General features: G+C 35.8%; 1 protein-coding gene across 1 annotated transcript; it reads left to right on the forward strand.

Annotated features, from left to right (window-relative positions):
- Window positions 1–15586: 15586 nt before the first annotated feature.
- Window positions 15587–22527, forward strand: LOC141647987 (hexokinase-1-like). The gene is made up of 9 exons (XM_074456394.1): window positions 15587–16030; window positions 17227–17377; window positions 17461–17643; window positions 19673–19747; window positions 19837–19992; window positions 20444–20542; window positions 20668–20798; window positions 21091–21172; window positions 21899–22527. The coding sequence occupies exons 1-9, from the start codon at window positions 15753–15755 to the stop codon at window positions 22244–22246; spliced, it is 1503 nt and encodes a 500-aa protein (XP_074312495.1). The 5' UTR covers window positions 15587–15752; the 3' UTR covers window positions 22247–22527.
- Window positions 22528–25569: the final 3042 nt, after the last annotated feature.

Genomic DNA, 25569 nt, shown 5'->3' on the forward strand with positions numbered 1-25569 from the left:
TTACATATGATTGAGGTCATAAAACAGTAAAACATGGATGAGACGGAAATAAGACGGATTAATTATGTGAAGGGTCGATGTTAATGAATGATTAATTAAACTAACTAACTAAACGAATTATTAACTAAACATGATGAATTGACGATGAATTAATGAACAAACAGGTGAAAATATATCAACAATGAATCCCAGAAACTCAACATGAACGAATTGAATTTCTAAAACCCGAATTGAATTTAATGACGAAAACCCGCAAATATTGATTATTAGGGATTTGAGTCGGATTTATGACGATTTAAACATGTTAATGACGATGGTTAATACACATATGAATTATTAAACTATCATGTGAACGAATTAACAGACTAACAAAACAAAAGAAATTAATTTGATACGAATTACAGAGGACGGAGGAAGAAGAAAAGAAGCAGGAACTGCGGCAGCCTCACGAAGAGGCACAGCAGGTGCTGCGCTCCTTCGAAGAGGCGCAGCGGTTGCTGCGTCTTTTCTCGACGTCTGTCTACTGGAAATCCGCAAAAAAAGGTTTTAAAGACGGTTTTAGAAATCGGTTTTAATGGTGTTTTCGACACAAACCTTACAATTGTTATACAATAATTAAAATACAATAAATAAAAGGAATTATACACCCTCAGACTTACATGTTGACGGAACGAGAAGAACTAAGAAGATCGATTAGTGATGCTCGACGCGAATGCAAGGAAAGAGTGCCCTCGTAAGAGGAAAACGATTTAACAAGTTGATTAATTAGATTGATTGAGTGTAGTGGTCAAATTGGTCGGTCATGCAACGGAGAGGCTGGTACCCGGAAAGATCCGAGCTTACGTGGTCGGAAGTCCAAGCACGTAGGCGCCAATTAGTAAGAACGAAGTCTAGAATGCAAAGGGAGAAGAGAAGGGCGGACACTCGCGTGAGAAATATGAGGAACGAAAGCTCCTATTTATACTAATCACGTGAAGGAATAGGGTTTCGGAGACTCTTTGGAAGTGAATCTCGGAAAGATATAAAAAAGATACGTAAATCATGCAAAGAAGGGCCTGGGAAGAGGCGCAGCAGCAGCTGCGTCTCTTGGAAGAGCGCAGACTGCCGTTGCGTCTATTCCCAGGAGGTTTCCTCCTGCTTAAGAAAGATTTCCGCGTTTGAGTTATGGTAGGACGGAAATAATTCGATTATCTTTTGAATATTACGGGATATTATTTGCCAAAAGATAAAATTTGAGAAATATGGAATAGAAATATCCGGGACATTCCAGAACATTCTGACTTGGGATTTAACAGCTATCAGAAAATGGAGACGGTTTTTGACCCGGACTCCGAATGTACTCTAATTACTGCCAAAACGACCGTATCGGCACGTAGATGACAACTAAGAGGTTGACATTAATATTTGAGCAATCACTTGACGATAATCTTACGAACTGTCACTAATCGTTCCGCGTATCAAACATGCGGCCCAATCATCACCGGGTGGTTTGCGAGGGGTGCAGAAACGAGGTGTCTACAGCCTGGTGAGTCGAGCACCTCATCAGGCACGACAAGGAGCAAGAATGAAAACATGGAGTGCCATCATTGCCACAAGACTGGGCATTGGAGGCGTACATGTCCTGTTTATCATGAGGACTTAAAGGCAGGTCGTGTTAAACCCGTTGGTATGTCTTCTCTCTTCTACTTTTATTCATATGATTGAGATTAACCACGTAAGTTACGGAACTTGGGTACTTGATACTGGTTGTGGTTCTCATCTGTGTAATCATGTGCAGGGGCTCCGAAACATCGAACCCCTCGTAAAGGGTGAGGTGGACCTGCGTGTTGGGAATGGAGCAAGAGTGGCTGCCATCTCAAAGGAGACATATGTGATCCACCTTCCTAGCGGATTTGAGTTGTCATTATATGACTGCTATTATGTTCCTAGTCTTTCGAAAAACATTATTTCAGTTTCTGCACTTGACAAACTTGGTTTTTCATTTGTAATAGAAAATAATGCTTGCATTTTCTCTTTACACGATATGATTTATGGCAAGGCGGTCTCCATGAACGGAATTTATGTTTTAGATCGACGACCAGAAATATTACACGTAATGAATAAAAAGTTAAAGGTTGGTGACAAAGATCAAACGTATCTATGGTAATCGCCGTATGGGACACATTAATGAGAAACGCGTAAAACGGCTCATTAAAAATGGAGCTATCTCGGCCTTTGATTTTCAATCATTTGGCACGTGTGAATCATGTCTCATCGGTAAGATGACTCGTATTTCCTTCAAAGGTGTTGGAATGCGCGCTGCGGACCTATTAGGGCTCATACACACGGATGTATGTGGTCCTATGTCAATCACCGCACGAGAAGGCTATAGGTATTTCATCACTTTCACGGATGATTTAAGTAGATATGGCTATGTCTACTTAATGAAGCACAAAAGTGAATCCTTTGAGAAATTCAAAGAATACCAAAATAGGGTACAGAACCTACTTGGTAGAAAGATAAAAACACTACGTTCAGATCGTGGTGGCGAGTATCTTTCTCACGAGTTTGATCAACACCTCAAAGACAGTGGGATTGCCTTACGATTAACTCCACCCGGAACACCTCAATTGAATGGTGTGTCCGAACGGAGAAATCGAACACTACTTGATATGGTTCGATCCATGATGAGTCACACGGTTTTACCCGATTCATTATGGGGTTATGCTCTTTTGTCATTTGCTCTAATACTTAACCAAGTCCGTCTAAAGTGTTGACAAGACTCCATATGAACTATGGAAGGGAACGGTCCCTAACTTGTCCTTTATACGGGTTTGGGGCTGCGAGGCTTATGTCAAGTGGAGACACGAGGATAAGCTCGGCCCGCGATCGGTCAAGACATACTTTATAGGTTATCCTAAAGGAACACTTGGTCATTACTTCTATTCGCCAACCGAACAACGTGTTTTTGTTGCGGCTAGTGCGACATTCTTAGAGAAGGAATTTCTCGAGAATGCAAAGAGTGATAGAACCTTCGACCTGTCGGAGATTCCAGAACCAAATACCGAGCAACTATTGGAGGAACCTATTCCTTCAATCCCGGCTACGGTTAACATTCCTGAGGAACCTAGGAGGTCGGGAAGAGTCTCTATTCCTCCGGACAGATACATTGGTCTGGTCGAGGAACATGACATAGATGACATTCTACTCTTAACGAGTAGTGAACCCGCAACCTATAAAGGTGCCATGACCAGTTCTGACTCAAAGCTATGGCTTGAGGCCATGCAATCCGAGATGGACTCCATGTATGAGAACAACGTGTGGGATCTTGTTGACTTACCTGCTAAGGTTCGTCCCCTTCAATGCAAATGGCTTTACAAGATAAAGCATTCGTTGGAAGGTCAACAAGATATCTACAAAGCACGACTAGTTGCTAAAGGTTTCACCCAAGTGCCAGGTTTGCACTACGATGAAATTTTTGCACCCGTAGTCATCTTTGCGTTCCATTCGGATTATCTTAGCGATTGCCGCTTTTCATGACTATGAAATTTGGCAAATGGATGTGAAAACCGCCTTCTTAAACGGCTTTTTGGAGGAAGAGTTGTACATGGTACAACCCGAAGGTTTCATCGATCCAGCACATCCTAAGAAAGTGTGCAAGCTTAAGCGTTCCATTTATGGACTTAAGCAAGCATCAAGGAGTTGGAATCATCGCTTCGACCAAGTGATAAAAGAAAATGGATTTACTCGATCGGTCGAGGAACCATGTCTATATATCAAGTCGAGTGGGAGCAAGATTGTCTTCCTAATATTGTATGTTGACGACATACTCCTGATTGGGAATGACATACCTCTCTTAACTTCGGTGAAAGTATGGTTGAAAAACCATTTCCAGATGAAAGATCTGGGAGAGGCACAAAGAATTCTAGGCATCCGTATCTATCGAGATAGATCACGACGGTTGCTATCTCTCAGTCAGGAGTCTTACATAGACAAAGTCCTAGAGAGATTCAGCATGACTAACTCCAAGAAGGGGTTCCTTCCTATGTCTCCAGGGGTGCATTTGAGCAAGTCTCAGGCACCAGAGACACCGGAAGAGAAAGAGCGCATGGCACGGATACCTTATGCCTCGGCAATAGGATCTATCATGTATGCCATGATATGCACACGTCCGGACGTGGCATATGCATTGAGTATGACAAGTCGATTCCAACAGCATCCAGGTGAATCACATTGGCTGGCTGTCAAGAACATTCTTAAGTACCTACGGAGGACTAAATATTGGGCATTGACTTATGGAGGCTCTCAAAAGCTATGCGCAACCGGATTCTGCAGATGCTAGCTTCCAAACGGATCGAGATGACTCGAAATCTCGGTCTGGATTCGTTTTTACTCTTAATGGCGCCGGAGTCGGTGGAAGAGTTCGAAACAAACTGTTCAAAGAGATTCTACGACCGAGTCCGAGTACTATGCCGCGCGTCGAAGCTACAAAGGAAGCGATATGGATGCGTCAATTCTTACATGGGCTATCCGTAGTGCCTAGTTCGAATGACCCGATCACCATCTATTGCGACAATAGTGGTGCCATCTTCCAAGCTAAGGAGCCTAAGTCTAGCAACAAGTCTAGACATGTACAACGGAAAGCTCATCTAATCCGAGATTACGTGGAGCAAAAGGAAGTAGTGATAGACAAGATTGCTACCGATGATAACAGAGCAGATCCTCTCACTAAAGCATTACGACAAGATAAGCATGAAGGGCATGTTAATTCCATGGGAATTAAACGTGTTCCTAAGTTGTAGTACTCTTTTATGGATTAGATTCATTCCCTTTTGTACTCTATACGACATCATCGTTTTGATATTTTATATATATATTTTGTTTTTCATGTGGATTTGTACGACAAATTTTGAACACCACAAAGTGAATTGAACAAACATTATATTTTTCAGTCCTTAATTGCCCACATGAGCTGATAACTCTGGCAATTATTTTGTGACGTTGGTTGATGGTGGGTTCAACGAGCCATAAGTCAACCCGGTTGACCGACCAATCACGAGAGGCGATTTATACGGATATTTCGTAGGACACAATTCGACATCGACGTGGAGTCCTAAATGTTTTATAACATTTCGTGCCCGGTCGTGGATAGGACCTCCATGGTGATCCTAAGAGTCGATTCTTTTGACTATCGATTGTCTCTTGAGACTAAGGCGGATTTTGGGTGACTTTGGTTTCTTTCTCACGGTCATCCGTAACAGGGGGCCAAGTAGATTTTTTTCGGGTCATTTCATCGTGTGCTTAGATCGGAAGGAGTTCGAGTTGAAGGAAATATTCAGCCTTTATCAGGTACTCGATATTTCTCAGGGCCACTCGAGGAGTCAGAATCGAAATGCATGGCCATGCTCGGATACGGATTCGTATTATCAGTTAAGTTACTCTCTAGTCGGGGAAACCACTCTAGATACAGATCGATTGTAAAATACGACCTTTGCGGATCCAGATCTGCAAATTGTTTTACATTGAGTGGGAGAAATTTTAAATGAATATGAGAATCGGTTATCGCACATACACTTGTACGGACAAGTGGGAGTTTGTTGGAGCTTGTGTCCTCCAGTTAGTGCGGATAACGTCATTGCACATACACTTGTACGGACAAGTGGGAGCTTGTTGGGGCTGGTGTCCTTAACAGTTAGTGCAAGGACTTATAAATCTCTAAAAGGATCAAAGGGCATACTTTTGTATCATAATCAGTTGATCCACGTTTATCAATAACGGTTGGCTTGCTAGATAAGTTTGACGTTATTGTCATACAGATGGCGGTGATCAACTGGTCCCTAAAAGTCACACCTATAGGATACGTTTGAGAGATGTGACGGTATGAAAATACAGTCATGTAGATGCCAATTTTGACTAACCAGTTAGTCTGAGTTATTTGACTAATAATTAGTCAAAATGTGATGTTGAGATATTTTATTTAATACGGATTAAATAATAATGGCTAAGGCGAATTAAGCAGTTAATTCATAAATTGAATATAAGCGTTTTATATTTAATTAAATGTATATTGAATATAATTATACAATATTGTCTTTGTCGGACACGTATTAATAATTCAACTAACCCGTATTATTAGTTGATGCTTTAATATCCGATAACCGATGACAGTTTATAATGAAACCGCGTCATATACATTTGGAATTTAACGAACCGGACCACGAGTTAAAACCAAGAGGAAGTGGAAGCCCACTTCCCCTTGTGGGCTTCGGTTTTGCCGAGTGAGAGGGAACAAAAGGGAGGGTTTCTCCTCCCTTCTAACCTAATCATTCATTTGGTAAAAAATTCTAGGGTTTTGGGAATTGTGCCTCTCGAAACTCGGATCTCTCATCCAACACAAACTCACAAAACAATCCCCTCAATATTGCAAGGCAATTAGGGGATTCTCTCTAGCACAAGGGCATTTCTCGGACCATCTTGGGTGCATCATTTAGGAGGAGGTCTACTTTGATCTCTCATTGCCTTTTGCACTAGGACCGAAGGTTATTTCTATATCTTAATCGTTTCATCATGTTTTTCGTTTTATGACTATAATCACATGTAAATTTTGCGTTATAATCCTATAATTAAAGGGTATTATACGGATATTACCCCACACTTTAATGCTAGCAACATTTTAATCAAATTAAATCATCATATATTATATTAAAGAAACAACTGGTTGCCTCTTTGATTGACACGTGTCATGCCCCAATTCCTTGCCACGTGTCATCCAAATATTTAAAGCCCCAATCATGGAAACAATTTTGACCTGATTTTAGGAGATATTTATGGAATCATTTTATATATATTTTTTTTTTTTGAGAACTAGAGTCATTTTATATTTTAGAAGAAATTTATGGAATCGATTTATATTTTCTTAATTAGTTTCCTTCTAAAGTATTATATTCTAAGCAATCCACGTCTTTAATTGTCAAAACAAAATGTCAACTTTTAAAAATTGCTTCAAATCAGCCATATATCTCGGATTTAAACCCATATTTTAGCCATTTACATTCCTTTCCTTTTTTTTTACAATGATAATTGTAATCTTCCAAGTCAAGTTTCAAAAGTTACCTTAAATCTCAAAAGTTTAAACCCCTTCAAATCCGGATCTATTTAAGTATGAGAATAATAATCACAAATCTTGCCAATTTCAGTTCGCCAAAAATCTCGCCCAAATCAAATCGATTATACAAAATATTATTGAAATATTCCTTCAATCACTTTTATACTTTCTTAGCATAACAAAAATATCACAACAATCTCTACCAAATTATTCTTTATTAAATTATTTATTCTAAGTTAGTATAAAATATTACAGATTTTTTCTGATTTATAATTTTTACTTAATTGTTAATTAATACAAATTTATATAATAATAATTATTATTATTATATGAAAGTCAAATTTGTATTTAGTCAAACAAGGCAAGTGAATATATTGAAAGTAATTTAACATTATGAGGTCAAATTAATAAAGAAAATGAAGATTTCTATACTTATTTTTCCTACAATTAAGCAACAGTCATTTCTAAAATCACGCAACTACCTAAATTAATTAACACCATATCCATTTAATTGTGTGATTTTCAAAATTGAAAAGAATATCCCTACAATCACGACATATATATACGAGTAGTTGATACCGACATTTAGCTGTATTGTATTGGAGATTCACTCATAATTATCGATATTGCAGTTGATTTGATGTGTAATTTTCATCTTTTTTCGTGGTGTGTATTATTTTCACCATAATTTAAATAAGTGTCAAAGAAGATTTAGAGTGTATTTTGTCTTTCCATCTTAACTTTCTTTTTCAAATTTAAATTCCAATATATATATTTTGGGTTTAGAGAACCTTTAGTTACCTACTACCTACCCCAAAGTCATAGGTAACAACTTACAAGGTACGAAGTATTTTTGTTGCTCTTATCAATTTTATTCTCCGTATATTTCTCTTATTCAATTTGTTACTCACAAAATATTTATTTACTTTGATTTATGTTCGCATATGGTTTACATTAAAAAGGATTATTTAATTTTAATGTTACTCACAACTTTTTTTTTTGTCAGTGAGTATATGGTGTACAAGTGTATAACTGTACATCACAAAGGATTAGTGAAGACTAAATTATGTGTCTGCTTATTCAACTTGCTCGGACCTCAACATGAAGGACTGGCCAAGATGGAAGAATTATTGAAAAATATTTTTTTTTCACAAGTGACTAACAGAAGTTGAAAGATAGTAACAAATAGTAGTTATTTTACCGTTTTCTTATGTAAGACCGTCTTACCCATGAATTTGTTATACGCAGTTTGTCTCGCTTATCCAACGAGTCAAATTTAAGACGGATATTAGGATAACAAAAATTTGCGTCGTTTCAAAATAGCGAGGGTACAAGAGATTTGTACTGGTTGAAGAAATGGCAATCCAAGGAGTTATAAGAGGATCCTTTGCATAGGGGTTGATAACTTTTGTTACCGGAAGAAGGCCACACAAGGGCAGGTACGTCATAAAGAGGATGAGGGGAAAACTTGCGATCGACAGAGTAATCACTCACCGTTCTCCATCTTAAATTCTATTGCGTAAAGAAACATTAATTGTATGGGTAGATGTGTTTGGCCATGTTTTTTTTAAAATTTCGATTTTTATAAGTTCAATTCAATTTAATTTAGTTCAAGCTGATTTAGTTCAATTTATTTGCATGTGTTTGGCCATATTTTTTAAGTCAAAGGGATTACTAGGATCACATATGTTAAAGCTTAAATCGGTAATACATACGAGTGTCAAGTGCGATAAGCATGAGAATTGAAATATTTAAAATTTCATGTAGTACTTATCATAATCATATAATTAATTGTAATATTAACATAATTAAGTTATCAATCAACTTCTTTTTTTTAACAACCAATCTTTCACTACAAGCCAATGAGCCATTGTCAAAATTGCACTCATAAACTAATATAACAAGTAAGTTTGCTACTAATCATAAATTTTGATTCTTTCTCTAAATTAAAGTGCGTTTCTTAACGAAAGAAGCGGAATACAATATTTCATTACTTTGAAACAATCTTTAATTTATTATGATATATTGGGCTTTAGAAAAAAGAAATAAAAAAATATATAAGTTAGCTAAAATTTATCAAGTTATTGCATAATATATATCAGATCATTAATAATAAATAATATAGAATTATTAAAAGATCAATTTAGATACGTAGTAGTATTATTTTCAATTTATATAAGTTGGAGTGATTTTAAAAACTTATCTAACAGTTAATGCATAGCATTATGACACTGAAAGGTAATGAGTTTAACATGAGTCAATAAACAAAAGATAAGAAATAAAAATGTTAGTATTTGGCGACTTGAAAAGCGAACGTTGATGGTGGAAGGTCGTAATGGATGGGTAATAAATAATGATGGGGTGAGGAATCGCACAAGGTTTAGGGTTTATGGGGGGGGGGGGGGTTTCAGGATGGTGGTTATGTTGGAGGTATGGTGGGGGGACGTAGGAGATAGTGCCTAGAGGGCAAGAAGGGGTAGTGTAGTTGGTCGACGTAGAATAGGGGTTGTAGGGTGGTAGTTAGTTATGTGGGCTGCTGAGATAGGGGTTGAGAGGGACGTTGTCATGGTCCGAGATGTTGGGTGCCTTCACCACTGAGGTGGATTGTCTGATGATGGGTCTCGAGGTAGTCGACCAATGATGGCGAACACTGCCTCTAGCGTCCAAGCGATGGTGGGTGAGATATAAGGTAGAGAATTGAGAGGAAAGAACAAACAAGAGGTTAATAGGAAAAAAGAAAAGACGTACAACAATGAGTAGAATTAAATGTATATTGCATAAACAAATTGGTTGTGAAATCTACAATATTTTATATCCATTTTTCAGATTTTATTTCTCATAGAATAAGCTAAAAAGTTGAGAGAAAAATAAACAGAGTACTTCGAATAAAATTAAGCAAAATAAACTTATTAAAAGTGTATAAGTAGACAAAGTAGAATCTAAAATTTAGTAATTTACTAAATCCAAAAGATACGTAAGTTTTACTTTTAATAATACTTTCCGTTACCACCCGTGCAGTGCACGGGTTCTAAAACTAGTATTATATTAAAGCAGAAACCAGTCTGCCACATGTCATTTGCTGAGAAATTTTGCCACGTGTCAACTCCGAGTTTAATAGTTACATTGAATACTTAATCTATTTATGGCAGTTATAACAAATCTTTAGTTAAAATTATTTAAAAATGTAAATAATAAATAAATCCAAAATTTAAGCCGTCATTCATGAAAAGTATAAAATTTGCATATAATGTTTGATCATAATTAATCTATTAACCTACCTTCTGCTATTAGAATATCTTAACCCCTTATCTTCTTCCCTTTAATAAATTATTTTTCTTGATTTTAATACTACGTACTTTATTCTAAAATATTTCGTCTAATATCTACTTTATAATTCGATTTTCTAGGGACTTGACGATTCAATTGCTGCTTCGCAGATTGAAATATTTCATCTAATTTCTACTTTATAATTCGATTTTCTAGGGACTTGACGATTCTATTGCTGCTTCGTAGGTTGATTTACGAGTGTATGGGTTGTAGTTTGAGAGTCGAGTTTGAGGCCAAAATGATTGTATGTATAACAGTTTTTGAAGATTTATTTTTTTTTTCTATTATTTGTCTCAATCATTTTTTTACTTTGTATATTGTCTATTGAACCAGAAACATTGATAAATTTTATTCATTGACATAACATTTTTGCTGACAAGTAAAATATAGATATACACGGTGACTTCACACTTCATCCTCTCGAGACAAAGGTGGAATCTAAGGGAGGTATGCGCATCGTCTGATATAAAAAATGGTCAGGTGAGTTACAAATCAATGTTAAATAATTATGGAGTTGATAATTGTTGGAGTTTTTAATATAAGAAATAACTTTTAATAAATTATGATTATTGAATATTGATTATTTATAATAATTTAGACTCGATCAATTTATGTGGTTTTATTTTTTAAATTTTGGCATTTGTTAGTCAAATTAAACTGAATATATTATGATTTGAGATGTAATTTTGTTAATTCGATCATAACCAATAACTAAGACTTTTAATTGAGATGACTATCTCCCGATGTATCAAAATAATCGAGTGAGTTCAAAATCTTAAATTCAAATTCTGGGAGTCACATGTTCTGATAAAGTGGGATTTAGATACAAGGTATGGTTGTCCCCAAATCATTAACTTGGTTAGTTGATTGAGATGTTTGTTTTATCATTAGTTAGATTTATTGGGTTTAATAAGTATCCACTAATCTACTTTCAAGTAAATGAGATAGACCCCTTTTACGGCGTTTAAATCTCGATGTTCAATATCGTAGTAAATCTTATAATAGAGCAATAAATCAAGGCCACAAAGTCGTCTATACTTGAGATACATAGAAGGTGAATAATGGTGCACGAATGAAGCATAATGTGTCTTCAAGCCAGGTAATTTCGGTCCAAAATGGTACGGAGTACGTGTTAGGTTATGGTCTGGTGGGTTCATTTGATGCAATAAAGGACTTTTAACTTAGACAAGAAATAAAAATATTTTAATGTATTATAAAAGGGCACGTATATGTATGTACATATGTCGCCATAATTTTATAGTAAAAACTATTTTTTTAGTAAATTATTGAAAACATTGAAAATCTAATGGAGTAATAACTAATAATGTACTTGAGTCGTTTGTTGTAATACACTACTACCCCCATTAAAAATTCAAATAAAAGAAAAATAAATAACATCAAGAAGCACACAAACTATAATATACTATTACTCTATTAATCCTAGCCATCAATACATATATATGGTTACGCAAACTATTACGAAGTACTTGATTCATCCTAATTAACTGTTAATATATAAATTATTATTTTGTGTCCAATCTCACAAAGGATATTTAGAAAATATGAATATGAAATGGCGCCTCTTTTGTATGAAGTAGTCCCCGTTAAGTTGACTAAGCGTCATTCATTAGAAATTAAAATAAATTACATAAAATAAGTTATTTTTTCTATAAATTAGGACGACTACAATCATACTTAAAATATTGCATCTTTATTTTTATAATTTAATTTTAAAGACAACCTGTGTGGAGTCGCATACAATGACGAGAAGGGTTAGGGATCAAGTATGGGGTGTGGGCGGAATGGTGATTATGCTGAAGGTATAAGACATAGGCTAGGGAATGGTGGAGGCAAGATAGGGTAGGCTAGTTGGAGGACACACGTAGAAAATGGATTGCAAAGGGGCGGTCGGTTAGTTTAGTTGGGTTGGGTGGTGGGGGGGTTGCGGAGATAGGGGTTGAGAGGGACTTCATGGTCCGAGGTGTTGGCTGCGATCACCACTGTGGTGGTGGGTCTGGTTGTGGGTCTCGAGGTGTAGGTTGTCTATGATGGCGAATGCTGCTTCCAAACGTCCGAATGATGGTGGGTGAGAGAAAAAATCAGAGAGATGGTAGAAAATCGAGAGGAGAATATAAAAGAACATGGGTGATATGACAAATACAATAATGAGTATAATTAAATGTATATTGCGTGGTAAACAGATATGAAATCGACACTAATTTTATATTCATTTTTTTCAGATTTTACCTCTCATAAGTTAAAAAATCAGGGAAAAAAACTGAGTACTTCAAATAAAATTAAGCAACATATATAAAATTATCAAAAGTGTGTGGCAAATAAGGGTGGTAATTTTTCTAAAGTTTAGTTATTTACTCCGTACTAAATAAGAAAATACCTAAGTTTTTTACTTTTAATGATACTTTTCATTACCACCCGTGTTATTATTCCAATTAGAAAATTAGCATATTAATTTGACCAAATTCATTCAAAATGATTTGGATTATAAATTTATAATTATTCCAATTATGATTATCCTCATTAATGTCAAAAAGAGATTCCTTTCCCATTAATATTCCAATGAGTAGATTGGATTGGAGTACTCCATATTACTCCCTCCGGTAAAATCATTTGTTTATCTTTGATATTCTTTGTGAGAGGTCTTTTATCCAAAGGTACAAAAATAAATGAATTGGACGAAGAGAGTATCTTTCAAGAAATGTAACTAACACAAATTGATTGAACAGTTTATTGGAGACGGGTTAGATAAAGGTTAATATTGGACGATTCGTATAAATTGATATGTTAAATAAATCATTCTTTGATTCATATTTTTTTGTGCTCTAATCTACTCTTCACAATACTTCTTTTAACTTGCAGCTACTCTAATTAAGTTTGATTTAAAAATATATATCTACCATATAATTTTACACAAGTGACACAACACTAACCAATGACGTAGAACTTCACAACAGTTATGGTTGTATTTACCACTATTTTGATACTTCACATTATAAATGCATAGTTGGTATTTCTTAAGATGGGGTTAAATAACACCGTATTTGGATGGATCGGACAAGCTTATTATTAAGCCCTAGATATTATGCTTTTGTCCTATGTATTTTATTTGATCTGTTTTAAGTTTAAGACGGGGTATTAGAATTTAGAACATAAATATTGATATGCCAACGGGGTACAAAAACCATTTTATACATCTTTATTTAAATGCGTATGAGAACGTAAACATTGAAACGTCAACGGGGTAGGAAAATAACATGTGTCACATTGCAATAGTTCCAGTTTGTGTAATAACATTTGCGTAAATAAAATATGAAGTTTCATACTCCCTTGAGTCCTTTCGTCCCGATCATTCATTCGTTTGCCTTTGGCTTGGACACAAATGCCAAGAAAAGAGGAGGGAGTCAATTATTAAATAACAAGTTAATCAAATTGAGTGTGAATATCAAATTGTTTATCAAAGACATTCCTAAAATATAAAGGCACACAATTGATTGAGACAACCCAAAATGAAGTAAACAAACAAATGAGTAGGACAAAGAGAGTTTCATATAAGGAGTTACTTATCCATTATTTTACACAATTTGGGTTCAGATCAAGCTTTGGTCCTGAATTTGAATGTCAGGTAGAGTTATTCAGATTCGCTCAATTTTGACAAGTCTAAGTTACCTTAGTCGCCTACTTCGACTACTTGCCAATAACTTATCAAAAGTCGAGAAAAAAATCATAGTATCAAAAGTGTGTGGGTAGTAGACAAAGTGAAATTTTCTAAAATTTAATAAATTACTAAATCCTAAAAATATGTAAGTTGTTAATTTTAATAATACTTTCCGTTTTCACTCGTGCAGTGCACGTGTTCAAAAACTAGTGTAAAATTAATTAAAACTAGTGTAGATCCCGCGCAAATGCGCGGTAAATATAAGCCTTTTAATTTTTAGTGTATTAGTTATAGATTTTAGATTTATATCTCGCGAATTTTTATAAAAAATAACTAATATTAAAATTAATCAAAAGAATTAAATAATTCCGTGAATTGTGTTTTTTTTTATGAAAATATTTTAACTACATCAAATTTTTTAAATAATTTTTTTTTCGTCACGAAGTTAATAACATGAGATATAGTTTTTATGTGTAGATTATTTTAAATGGAAAATTAGTTTAATAAATGAAAAAATCTAATTTTTTTTCATATATAAGTTTGATCACTTTGGAGGAAAAACTTTAGAGAAGTTGTATTCTCTTAATATATAGGAGGATGGAGGAAATATACAATTTCTAAAGTATCTGATTGTCAAATTTTTCGAGGTTAGCCCAATAATCCATCATACTACGAGTAGTCGAGTACCATATATGTGAGACAATTAACCGTATAAGATTGATAATGTCTAAAGGAGTAAAGGCATTAGGATAAAGTACGTGCAAACATCACAACAATTATCTGACACTCTTACGACACCTAGAAACACTCACCCAACATTAGACATTTAGATTACACAAGAATGAAAAGCCATGTACCAAAACAACATTTGCTTGTCTTTTTTAAGATGTTACGGTATGTTTAAGTTTAAAATGAATTAAATATTTCTTTATATGAACATATATGACAATTTTTTTTTTAATACATTTTTTTTTATCTTATTTAACCTATATAAATATATTCCTAAAAACTGTCCCTCACTAACATTAATGAGAGACAACTAATAAATAAATTAAAAATTAATTAAAAAGAAAAAGAAAAAAATATAGAAATAATAACTATCTATTATGACACAAAAATTCTAGAGAGACGGTATCTCAATAACGTTATTGAGAGACCTCTCGCATAAATGCATAATGGGGTGAGGGACCCATTACATTTTTTTTCCCTATTATGTCTCCCACTAAATTAGTGGGAGACGGTTTTATGAGACCTATTATTATGAGGTCTTTCACTAATATTAATGAAAAATCATTTCTTTTAAGAATTTGTTATATAAATATATTGACGGTCTTAAATTTAAGATAGATAATGCGGTTTTTAAACAAGAATATGTGAAACAACATTTTAGTTGACATATTCCGTCTTTCCTTGTTTGATCTCCAATCACTATCAGTCACCTAGTTCAATGTAATAAAAGAATATTAATTTAATTAAAAAAGGGTGTGACTTTACTTTCATATACATCACCCACATATACAATGATCAACACTCTTTCCAAAAACTGTGGGGATCACTCACTATAAACTCTTCTTGAACCTCTAAATTCTGCCTTCCTTCATAAATACCACTACTACCCCCTCCTCTTACTTCTATTCAATAATTGTAATTAAAGGGTAATTTTGTAAAATGGGTAAGACGGCGGTGGCGGTGACGGTGACGGTGACGGTGGTAGGAGTGGCGGCAGTGGCGTGTGCGGTGATCGTGAACCGTAGGATGAAGAATGGCGCGAAATGGGATCGGACGATGGAGATATTGAACGAGTTTGAGGAGAAATGTGGGACCCACATAGGGAAATTGAAGCAGGTAGCAGAAGCAATGGTGGTAGAAATGAATGCTGGACTTGCTTCTGATAATGCTAGTCGTGTTAAGATGCTTATTAGCTTTGTTGATAATCTCCCTACCGGGTAATTTTTCCATGCTTCTTAACTGTATGTATACGTAATTTCTTCGCTAAAGTGGTTGCGCTTCTTTATATTATAATGTCATTTTAAGGCCGTCTATATCCGACCCACTTATCTTGTACTAACAACTAAAGATGATGCTGTTAAGTAAATTGTTTACGTACTTGAACTAATAAATTTATTTGGTGGAATTTGGTGAATTTTTGGGTGGAAGGTGGAAATTTGAGTGATTTTTAAGTTTTAAGTGGTTTTTAAGTTAGTAGGTAGAACTGGGAAATTTGAGTGTATTTGAAGGAATTAATTGGAATTAGAAAATTGAATAAGCATTAATTGTTTTGGTGAAAAATGAAAATTTGGGTGAACTTGTTTGGACTTTTGAGGGAATTGAAGATATAGCAGAATTTATGTTTTTTTTTTTTGTTTGTTGGTGGAATTGGAAGCCGAAACTCAACTACTTTGTAAGTTAATAGTTGGTGAAAGTTAGAATATTGAGTGAAAAATAAGTTCCTTTTAAGTAAACTGTAGTTTGGGGTGAATTGCAAGTTACTAGTGCTCCCAAAATTCTCAATTTTGATCGAATCAGAACGAGTTGATGGAATTGGACCTAAAAAAGCCATGCAAAAGATTGAGGACTGTGATACAGAAGTGACTGGAATTTAGGATATCGGGTCTTTTACTTTTGTCTCCAGAGCCTTGTTTTTTTATCATTGCTGTTCGTTAAAAGAGTGTAATTTTTTGGTTTTAACTCGAAGTAATGAGCTTGGTAACTGGTACAACTATTAAGGATGTTCTTTTAACCCAAATAATGACTAAGTTAACATAGTTTACTTACTGTGATCGGCTAGTAAGACTGATTGGTCTGGTATATGTAAAGCTTGTTGATTCTTTAGAAGTTAAGGTTGGTGGCATCCCTCCTGTCAATCTGTTATTTTTAATGAACTATTTGATGCTATCATTTCCGTTGGGGCCATTAGCCATATATATGATTCGTATATCATGAAATAGCAGAATGTCAATGCATTTGTGATGCAATTTCATTATGGGTCATTCCGGAAATGACATCTCATGGGTAAGGTTGCATACCTCCGACACCTCTTACCCTACCACAACCCGCAGGCTGTAGCCATTTTCCATTGAGACATTAGATGTCGTCAGGACTGTTTTTTGAGAGTATTTATATTATTTTTTTGGAAAAATAGGGATGAACATGGTTTGTTCTATGCATTGGACCTTGGTGGGACAAACTTTCGAGTCCTTCGAGTTCAATTGGGTGGAAAGGAAGCTGGTATTAAACGTCAAGAATTTGCTGAAGTTTCAATTCCGCCAGAATTGATGGTTGGGAAGTCAGAAGTAAGTGCTTTTCTATCCATCTCTGTTGCTTGGCTCCATTTGCTGCTAATTATTATTATAACATTGGAGGATTACAACTTCAGGAACTATTCGGGTATATTGCCGCAGAACTCGCAAAATTTGTTGCTCAAGAGGGTCCGGAATTTCAACTGTCCCCTGGCCGAGAAAGGGAATTGGGTTTTACCTTTTCATTTCCCGTGATGCAAACATCAATCGACTCCGGGACTCTGATCAAATGGACAAAAGGGTTTTCCATAGATGATTCAGTATGCTTTTCTTCATTGAAAAATTCTACAACTTAATTTATTTACAGCCATGTGTCTTGTATTAATATTTCCCTTTCCATTGGAGCCAAAGACGCATTTTTCTTGTGAAATAGCATTCATTTGATGCCATTCTTGACGCAATTACTATTTTGGGTCATGTGGATACAACCTCTTCGTGTTGCATACATCCAATCAGGCACCCCCTACCTCACAACTTTTGGGACCTTTGAAGCATTGGCATAGTGTTGTATCATCGTGAGTGAAATGAACATATTTGCATATGTAGACGTTTCAGTGGTAAAGAAAATATTGCAGAAAGAGAATCTTATCAGTTGGTCTTGTTTCTGAGAGTTAAGATTGCTTGTACTGCAAAGGACCGACCCCCTAAGAGTCTTCAAGCGGCTAATACTCTATATGGGAATTGGGGAGTTCAGACCAAGCTACACTAAGCATTACCTTATAGTCAAAGGGAGATTTTTTATGGTTTCTTTTCCCAGAATCTCGTTCATTGCTTTAACCTAATCTGGAGTGATTATGTTTTTTTCCCCATCATTTGCTCCTTGCCATCAGTTGACTTGTCTTGAAGCTTCCTTCTTCAGATGTTTCAATTGTTGAAATAAATAGTTGATTGAGCATGCAATTATGTACCATTACTTAGTCAAGACAAACAGTTCCAAACACAGTCTGCTAATGAGAAGTGAGCATAAGGCTGCGTACATCCGACCCCCCTTTACCCCGCAATTTGCGGGAGCCATTGAGGCACTGGGGTAATCTTGTTGTTGTTGTTGTACTAGATGCAAGATAAATCGGTTTTATGATTTACTACTCACTATTATTTTAGGGGCGTCATAAATCTTCTTTATCAGAGCATTAATCCCAAAATGATTTGGGGTTAGCTGACATGAATCATCCTTTAGAACCGTCCATGGGTGAATGCACACCCCAAAAAGCGAAAAAAAGAAAAGGGAAAAATGAAAAACAAAAGGGAGAGCGAAACATAATACAAAGTCAAGGTGAACTTATAGGTTTTAAAATCGAAGTCCGGATTTCTTTAATAAAAACTTAAAATTTAAATCGAGCATAAAGATTAAAACGATTTTGAAAACCGAAGTAGAGTTTAAGGATTCGGAATACCTTAAAAGTAAACCAAGTAAAATATATAAGAAAGTGGTTGGTAAAAAAGGTGTAATGAAGGAGAGAAGAACAATTTTTTTTTTTTTAAATTAAATAAAAACACTAAATATGTCAAATAACATCAAATACTAAAAATCCACACGTATCCTTTCCCTCCATTGTGCCCTCTCCGTCACCATACTCTCCTCAAGCCCCAGAAATCTCATATCGTGCTCTATCACTCTCAACCATGTCTGTCTCGGTCTCCCTCTACCCCTAGGAACCTTTTATGTTCTCGAAGTCTCCAGCCTCCTAACTGGTGCGTCCATAGGTCTCCTTCTCACATGGCCAAACCATTTTAGTCGATTTTCCATCATCTTGTCCTCTATTGGCGCCACTTTTACCTTTTCCCTAATCACCTCATTCCTTAATCGATCTTTCCTTGTATGGCCGCACATCCACCTCAACATACGCATCTCCGCCACACTCATCTTTTGAATGTGACAATGTTCCACGGCCCAACACTTGGAACCGTAAAGGCAGGCCTAATTGCCGTGCGATAAAATTTTCCCTTCTTTGGGGCGTCATAAATGTGCGGAGGAATTATACGGGGCCACAGGATTTGTTGCACACTTGACCATGATGCCATTACAATTGTGTTTTCTGTACATAGCAAAGTAAGGGGTATTTCTGTCCAAGTACAACAAATCCAGTGGGCCAGTAAATTTCACCCGTGTTTTTAAGCCTGCCCTTGTTTTATGTCTGCTGACTTCTTCTGTAGTAACTGTCTTTATCTCAGTTATCTTTGTTTTTCTATACCAAATGATTTAGTTAGTTTACTAAATGCAAGATAAATCGGTTTTATGATTTACTAGTCACTATTGTTTTATGTCTGCTGACTTCTCCTGGCTGTCAGGTTGGTCAGGATGTAGTGGAAGAGCTCACGAAAGCATTGAGAAAAAAAGGTGTCGAAATGCACGTGACAGCTTTGGTAAGGCAAAATTGCTTCCTTTTGTTGGCTATCAATGATCGTCTTGCAAATGGAGCCACATTCTGATCATAGCTGCTGTTTGTAATTAGGTTAATGACACTGTTGGTACATTAGCTGGAGGTAGATTCTCAAACAAAGATGTAATTGCCGCGGTGATACTGGGAACAGGAACAAATGCTGCTTACGTAGAATCTGCACAAGCAATACCCAAATGGCGAGGTCCCTCGCCTAGATCAGGAGAGATGGTAACCTCAATGACACCAAGTCTCATTCTGTGTTATACTCACTCCTATTATCTGAATCAGTGATTCTTGCATAAGACGATCTCACATGTGAGACCAACGCAAATATTTGTGTACTGCTCTTTAAATTTATGGTTAATGAGTGGTCTGACATGTAAGAGTGTCTCGTATACTCTTTACTTCTCACTTTAATCTTCCTATTTGGCTTTTTGAGGTCTTCAAGACAACACTTCAATTCTAGCTTTTTTGCAATTGTAGAATTTTGTCACACATGAAAATTAAAGGGAAAAGAGAGAGTACATCTGTGTATATCTGGAAATACGGAAATACCCCATATAAGAAATTCTAGTGAATAGGCCAGTAAAGGAAAATGGGGAGTTTCTCGAGAATGGGAGGGAGTATCAGGTTCAAAGTTGGAATCACCTTTTGAAGGTTTATTCGTGTTACACTGTAGGTTATCAACATGGAGTGGGGTAACTTCCAGTCGACACATCTTCCTTTGACAGAATATGACAATGCTTTGGATCTTGACAGTTTGAATCGTGGTGAGCAGGTGATTTCCTCGTAACTTTTGGACACTTCAGAATTGTTACTTTGTTAGTGGCTTAGTGTATAACTATGCCTGCTCATCCAATCAAGAGAGCTTTCTGTCTTATATATGTGAATTGATGCTGATAGACTTATGAAAAGTTAATCTCTGGAATGTACTTGGGAGAAATTGTACGTAGAGTTCTGTGTCGAATGGCTGAAGAAGCTTCCTTCTTTGGCAATAACATCCCACCAAAGCTACTGACTCCTTTCATTTTGAGGTATTTCATTGTTCTCTCTGGCTGAACCTCTGATATTCTGACGATTTTGTTATGATTTTCTATTGGCTGGTAACTGTGCCATAATGTTTGACAAGTTAAAGCTTTGGTTTACCAAATTGGTAATTTTTCAATAGCTTATGTGCACTAGCAAATATCTGCAGTTCCCAGCATTGTGGTTGATTGACTGACTAAATTCTAGACAATTTTATCCACCATTGAATTAGGAAACAAATGAATCTAAGCTAAAGGAAGCTGGAAACTTTGAAAAGCTGATTGAGCCACGTTTGTGCAGAACACCGGACATGTCAGCTATGCATCATGATTCATCTCCTGACCTCAGAGTTGTAGGGTCCAAGATAAAGACCATTCTTGAGGTAATTTTATCATTTGGTTGAAATATGCTCAGATTTCCCAGGCTTCCTTAATGCAATGTAAAGTTATATCATGAATCTCGTGCAGTAAGATTTAGGCTTTTGTTCTGGTTAACTCTTTTTTTTTTTTCTTTTCTTTCTTTTTTGCAATCCGATAAATTAATAAGGGACTGCACGCTACTTACATGTTCATTAGAATCACATAGATGGTTGAGGGGGTGGTAACGGGTTTTGACTTTTGAGGATGATGATTGATGATCCATGGTACCCCTTTTAGTATGAGCTTGTAGAAACGATGCTACAGGATGAATCACCTCAATTCTTTCCAAGCTCTAAGCAAAAGCCATTTCTTCAGCGGGTAGCCAAATGCGCAACAGACTATGCGCACGGCCATGAAATTTCATACTTAAATCTTTTAATTATTTTCCCTTCACCACATTGTGCACATCTTACATGTTAGCTCCAAAGTCCAAAAAGGGTGTTGTCGCTCACAATTTTTAATTTTAAAAATGCAATTTATTTGCAATAACGATGTGACTCATGTACATGAGTACTCTGCACCATTGAGCTTTGTCGCCACTCGCCATGTGCCCTCGTTGCTTCTCCCTCACGCCTTTGAAAACTAAGGGGTCAAGTCATTTCATATATTATGCCAAGTACATGTTATTTCTGGTCAGTTTTATGAGGTTTAGTCTAAATTATACATGTTATGCTATCTTCTCACTTCAGATACCAGACCTTTCCCTGAAGAAACGGAAAGTCATACACAAGCTCTGCGTCATCGTTGCAACACGTGGAGCCCGCCTTGCTGCAGCAGGGATTTTTGGAATTCTGAAGAAAGCGGGAAGAGACACATTGGCAAATTGCGAGAACCAAAGGACGGTAGTAGCCATTGATGGTGGTCTATACGAGCATTATACTGAGTTCCGAGAGTGCTTAGAGGACACATTAAGAGAGCTAGTTGGGGATCGAGTCTGGGAAAAAATCAGCATTGAACATGCGAATGATGGTTCTGGAATTGGAGCTGCCCTTCTTGCTGCTTCTCACTCTCGCTATCTCGAGGATGACGAAAAATGAGAAATTAGCTATTAGTTGTTATTCTTCCATTCCAATGAACACTTTTCAAAATCCCCCTTCGCGTATTTTGAAAAGTGTAAACATCTTATTGGAACGAGGGAGTACGACATTCCTGCCGAAATAGTTTATAACATCAATTGCCCTGTAAGTTCGCTCATTAACGATTTTTACTCCCACGACTTTTGTCCTTCCATAGTATATGGAGGAACATATATTCAGGTGAGAGGCGATACATTTTTTTTTTCTGAACATCAATAAATCGGGAGTTCTAAAGTCCACAATTTAATTGGTAGGTGACATAATGTTAAAATCTCTTACGGTAATGGTATAATTGGTATTGATGATCACAGCGTAATCTTGCTCAATTCAACCAATATCGCCTTAAAATGTTACTTGTACATGATATATTGGATGTATGCCTATTTTGTTTACTTTTCCATATATTTTTAGAAGTTGCTTGTAGATCATTCCTGTGCATCTTTATATTTTTGGAAGAACTATTAATCATAGTTAAACTACCAATTTCTCATTTGGAGGGGAGGTTAGTAGTATTTTAGCTATTTTCTGTAGATAATACTTCGTATTATTCTTGTTTGTTACTCCGTATTTTGTAAACGAGATTACAAGAGTATAAGTTAACACAATTATATTATCAGCAAATGCAACAAAAGCCTTTATACCAAAATGGTTAAGGCCAGAGTGACCATATCCATATGGGATGTAAAATTCACCCGCGCACACAATGGTCACAACTCAACAAAACAAGCAGAATGTAAGCAAACTGATACACCAAGAATCAAAGTAAAACCGCTTAAAAGTCAAATGAGAAGCAACGTGGTTAGGAGTTAGTAGCTAGCACTTGGGTTGGGAAACATTACATTTCTTAACAATCTTCATGCCATTAGGAGAAGTAATGAGAGCTTTGTACTTGGAGTTTTTAAGGTAAGTACAATGACAAGGTTCGTGTTCCTTAATCTTCCGACAACAGGATGAAGATGCCGGTGTACCAAACACGAATGACATCTTACATGCATCTTCTATCTCTTTTGCATTACATGTCATACCAATTGAAGTTTTCATTTCTTGTGCTACAAAAACCACAACAATGGTAAATACTGCAACTTGAATGTAAGACAGTCTCATTTTTTTTTTTTTTTTGGGGGATTTTTTTAAGAGTAATAATTAAGTAATTAAGGAAGCAAGGGATTAATTCAAGTATACTGCAACATGATGCGACTGAGACTATATAAGCTGCAATTAGCAAGCTTGGTGACTTACCCTTATACAGTATTAGTTCTTACCACGTTGTTAATACACAGCTGTTTACAGTTTTAGGAGCTGTGTAACTTTATGTAAGCAATGATGTCCCCATACTACCATTTAGCAGGACGTCCAATGAAATTTGGAGGGCTTATTCTAAATTTCATATTGAGGCTTTAAATATATAAATACCCTGTCCGTTCCGATAAATAATTATCTATTCATTTTGGCACAAAGATTAAGAAAAGAAACAAGAGTAATTTTGGATTAAGCCACACAAATAAAATCGCCTAAGAGATGACCGGCCCACAATAGCTTACCCTAAATGAAAATAGATAACTGAATGTAACACCCTAAAAAAGAAATAGATAATTATTGACTTGGATAGATGGAGTATGGGGCGAATTTTATATATATAAAAAGAAAAAAAAGAAGTTTTCACCGCTTATAATTTGTCTTTATTACCCCACCATGTGTTAGTATTTGACTCGTTTTGAGATTTAAGTACGGATACTCCGTCTTAAACAAGACTTACTATTAGTCATACACAAATTGGATATTATGTTTGTACTTTTTACATTATAAACGGATTATACGAGCACAAATTCTTAGGTAAAACCGCCTTACCCAAGAGTTTACCGATTTTGGCAACTGATTTTTTCACTTTTTGTTTTTCAGTTATAAATAATATGGTCGTGATTTTTATGGTTGTGAATCCGTTTTATGCACACTTTTTATAATAATTGGAATTCAGAGACTAAATTAGTGTGAATTATTTGCGAAACATATCCGAAAAGAATTGTATTCCTCTCTTGTTGATGATTACAAAATACACAAGGGTGTGTTTATATCAACATGGCAGGCACTATGTTACGCGAGAATCAAATCAAATCAAATCATGATAAACGTCCTAAAATCTTGGAAAGAATTTCTCCGTATATGCTAGGAGTTGTATGCTACTAAAACTACCAATCAGGATCATGGGGGTTTGACTTGAGGGAATAACGGGACGTTTAGAGCAATAGTAATAGAAGAACTATATATTAAATTTTTCTTATGTCATATTATATTTTCTTATTTTCAATATTTAAGAATTTTTGCCCACAATAGATGACATTTGTATAAAGTTCAAAAGCTTCATTCTTGGAACTTAAGAAGAGTGCCCAAACAAACCTAGAGTATCATCAACAATGACACACACATACCGACTACCACCTCTACTTCTAGTTCTCATAGGTTCACATAAGTCGATATGCAAGAGTTGTAATGGACGAAGTGTACTCACAATTCTTTTAGGTTTAAAGGAGCTTCTAACATTCATCACATACTTTATCAAAATCAAATTTCATGTTAGGAAAACCTTCAACCAAGTCAAGTCTTCTAAGAGTTTTAAGAGTTTTAGCACTAACATGTCCAAATCTTTTGTGCCACAACCAAGGATCATTTTTCATTACACTCATGCATGACATGGCATGACCGGATAACGTGTTTAAATCGGTTAAATAAACATCTTTGACACGTCTTCCTTCGAGAATAATTTCATGAGTTGTGGCATCAATTATTCGACAAAAGTTAGCAAAAAATTCCACAATGTTACCTTTATCACATAATTGAGAAATGCTATGGAGATTATGTTTCAAACCTTTGACAAGCCGCACATTGTCGACACAAAGTAACAATGACTTACCAACCTTCCCAATGCCAATTATTTCACCTTTCTTGTTATCACCAAACGCTACCTTGCCACCATCATACGCATCTAGTGAGAGGAATTGGCTTAATTCTATCTCTCGTCATGTGACGAGAACATCCACTATCCAAGTACCAATTGCGGCCGCCTCTCACCAAGCCCTACACAAGATTAGACTTTGAGTTTAGGAACCCAAATAAATTTGGGTCCCTTCTTATCTTTCATGTTTCTCAACAAATCTTTTCTAATCCACATTTGTTTTACAACCTTGATGTTTTTGTTAATATCATTGTGTCTCTTCTTGCAAGCATTAAATACATAACCGGTTTTACCACAATAGTTGCAAATGATATACTCGGAAAGATCAACATAT

The sequence above is a fragment of the Silene latifolia genome, chromosome 3 (assembly GCF_048544455.1).
Source record: "Silene latifolia isolate original U9 population chromosome 3, ASM4854445v1, whole genome shotgun sequence".
Taxonomy (NCBI): domain Eukaryota; kingdom Viridiplantae; phylum Streptophyta; class Magnoliopsida; order Caryophyllales; family Caryophyllaceae; genus Silene; species Silene latifolia.

Coding starts and splice junctions, on each gene's coding strand:
- LOC141647987 (XM_074456394.1), top strand. CDS start 15,753: ATGGGTAAGACGGCGGTGGCGGTGACGGTGACGGTGACGGTGGTAGGA. Junction 17,378..17,460: donor TGATGGTTGGGAAGTCAGAA/GTAAGTGCTTTT, acceptor TTACAACTTCAG/GAACTATTCGGGTATATTGC. Junction 19,748..19,836: donor AAATGCACGTGACAGCTTTG/GTAAGGCAAAAT, acceptor GTTTGTAATTAG/GTTAATGACACTGTTGGTAC.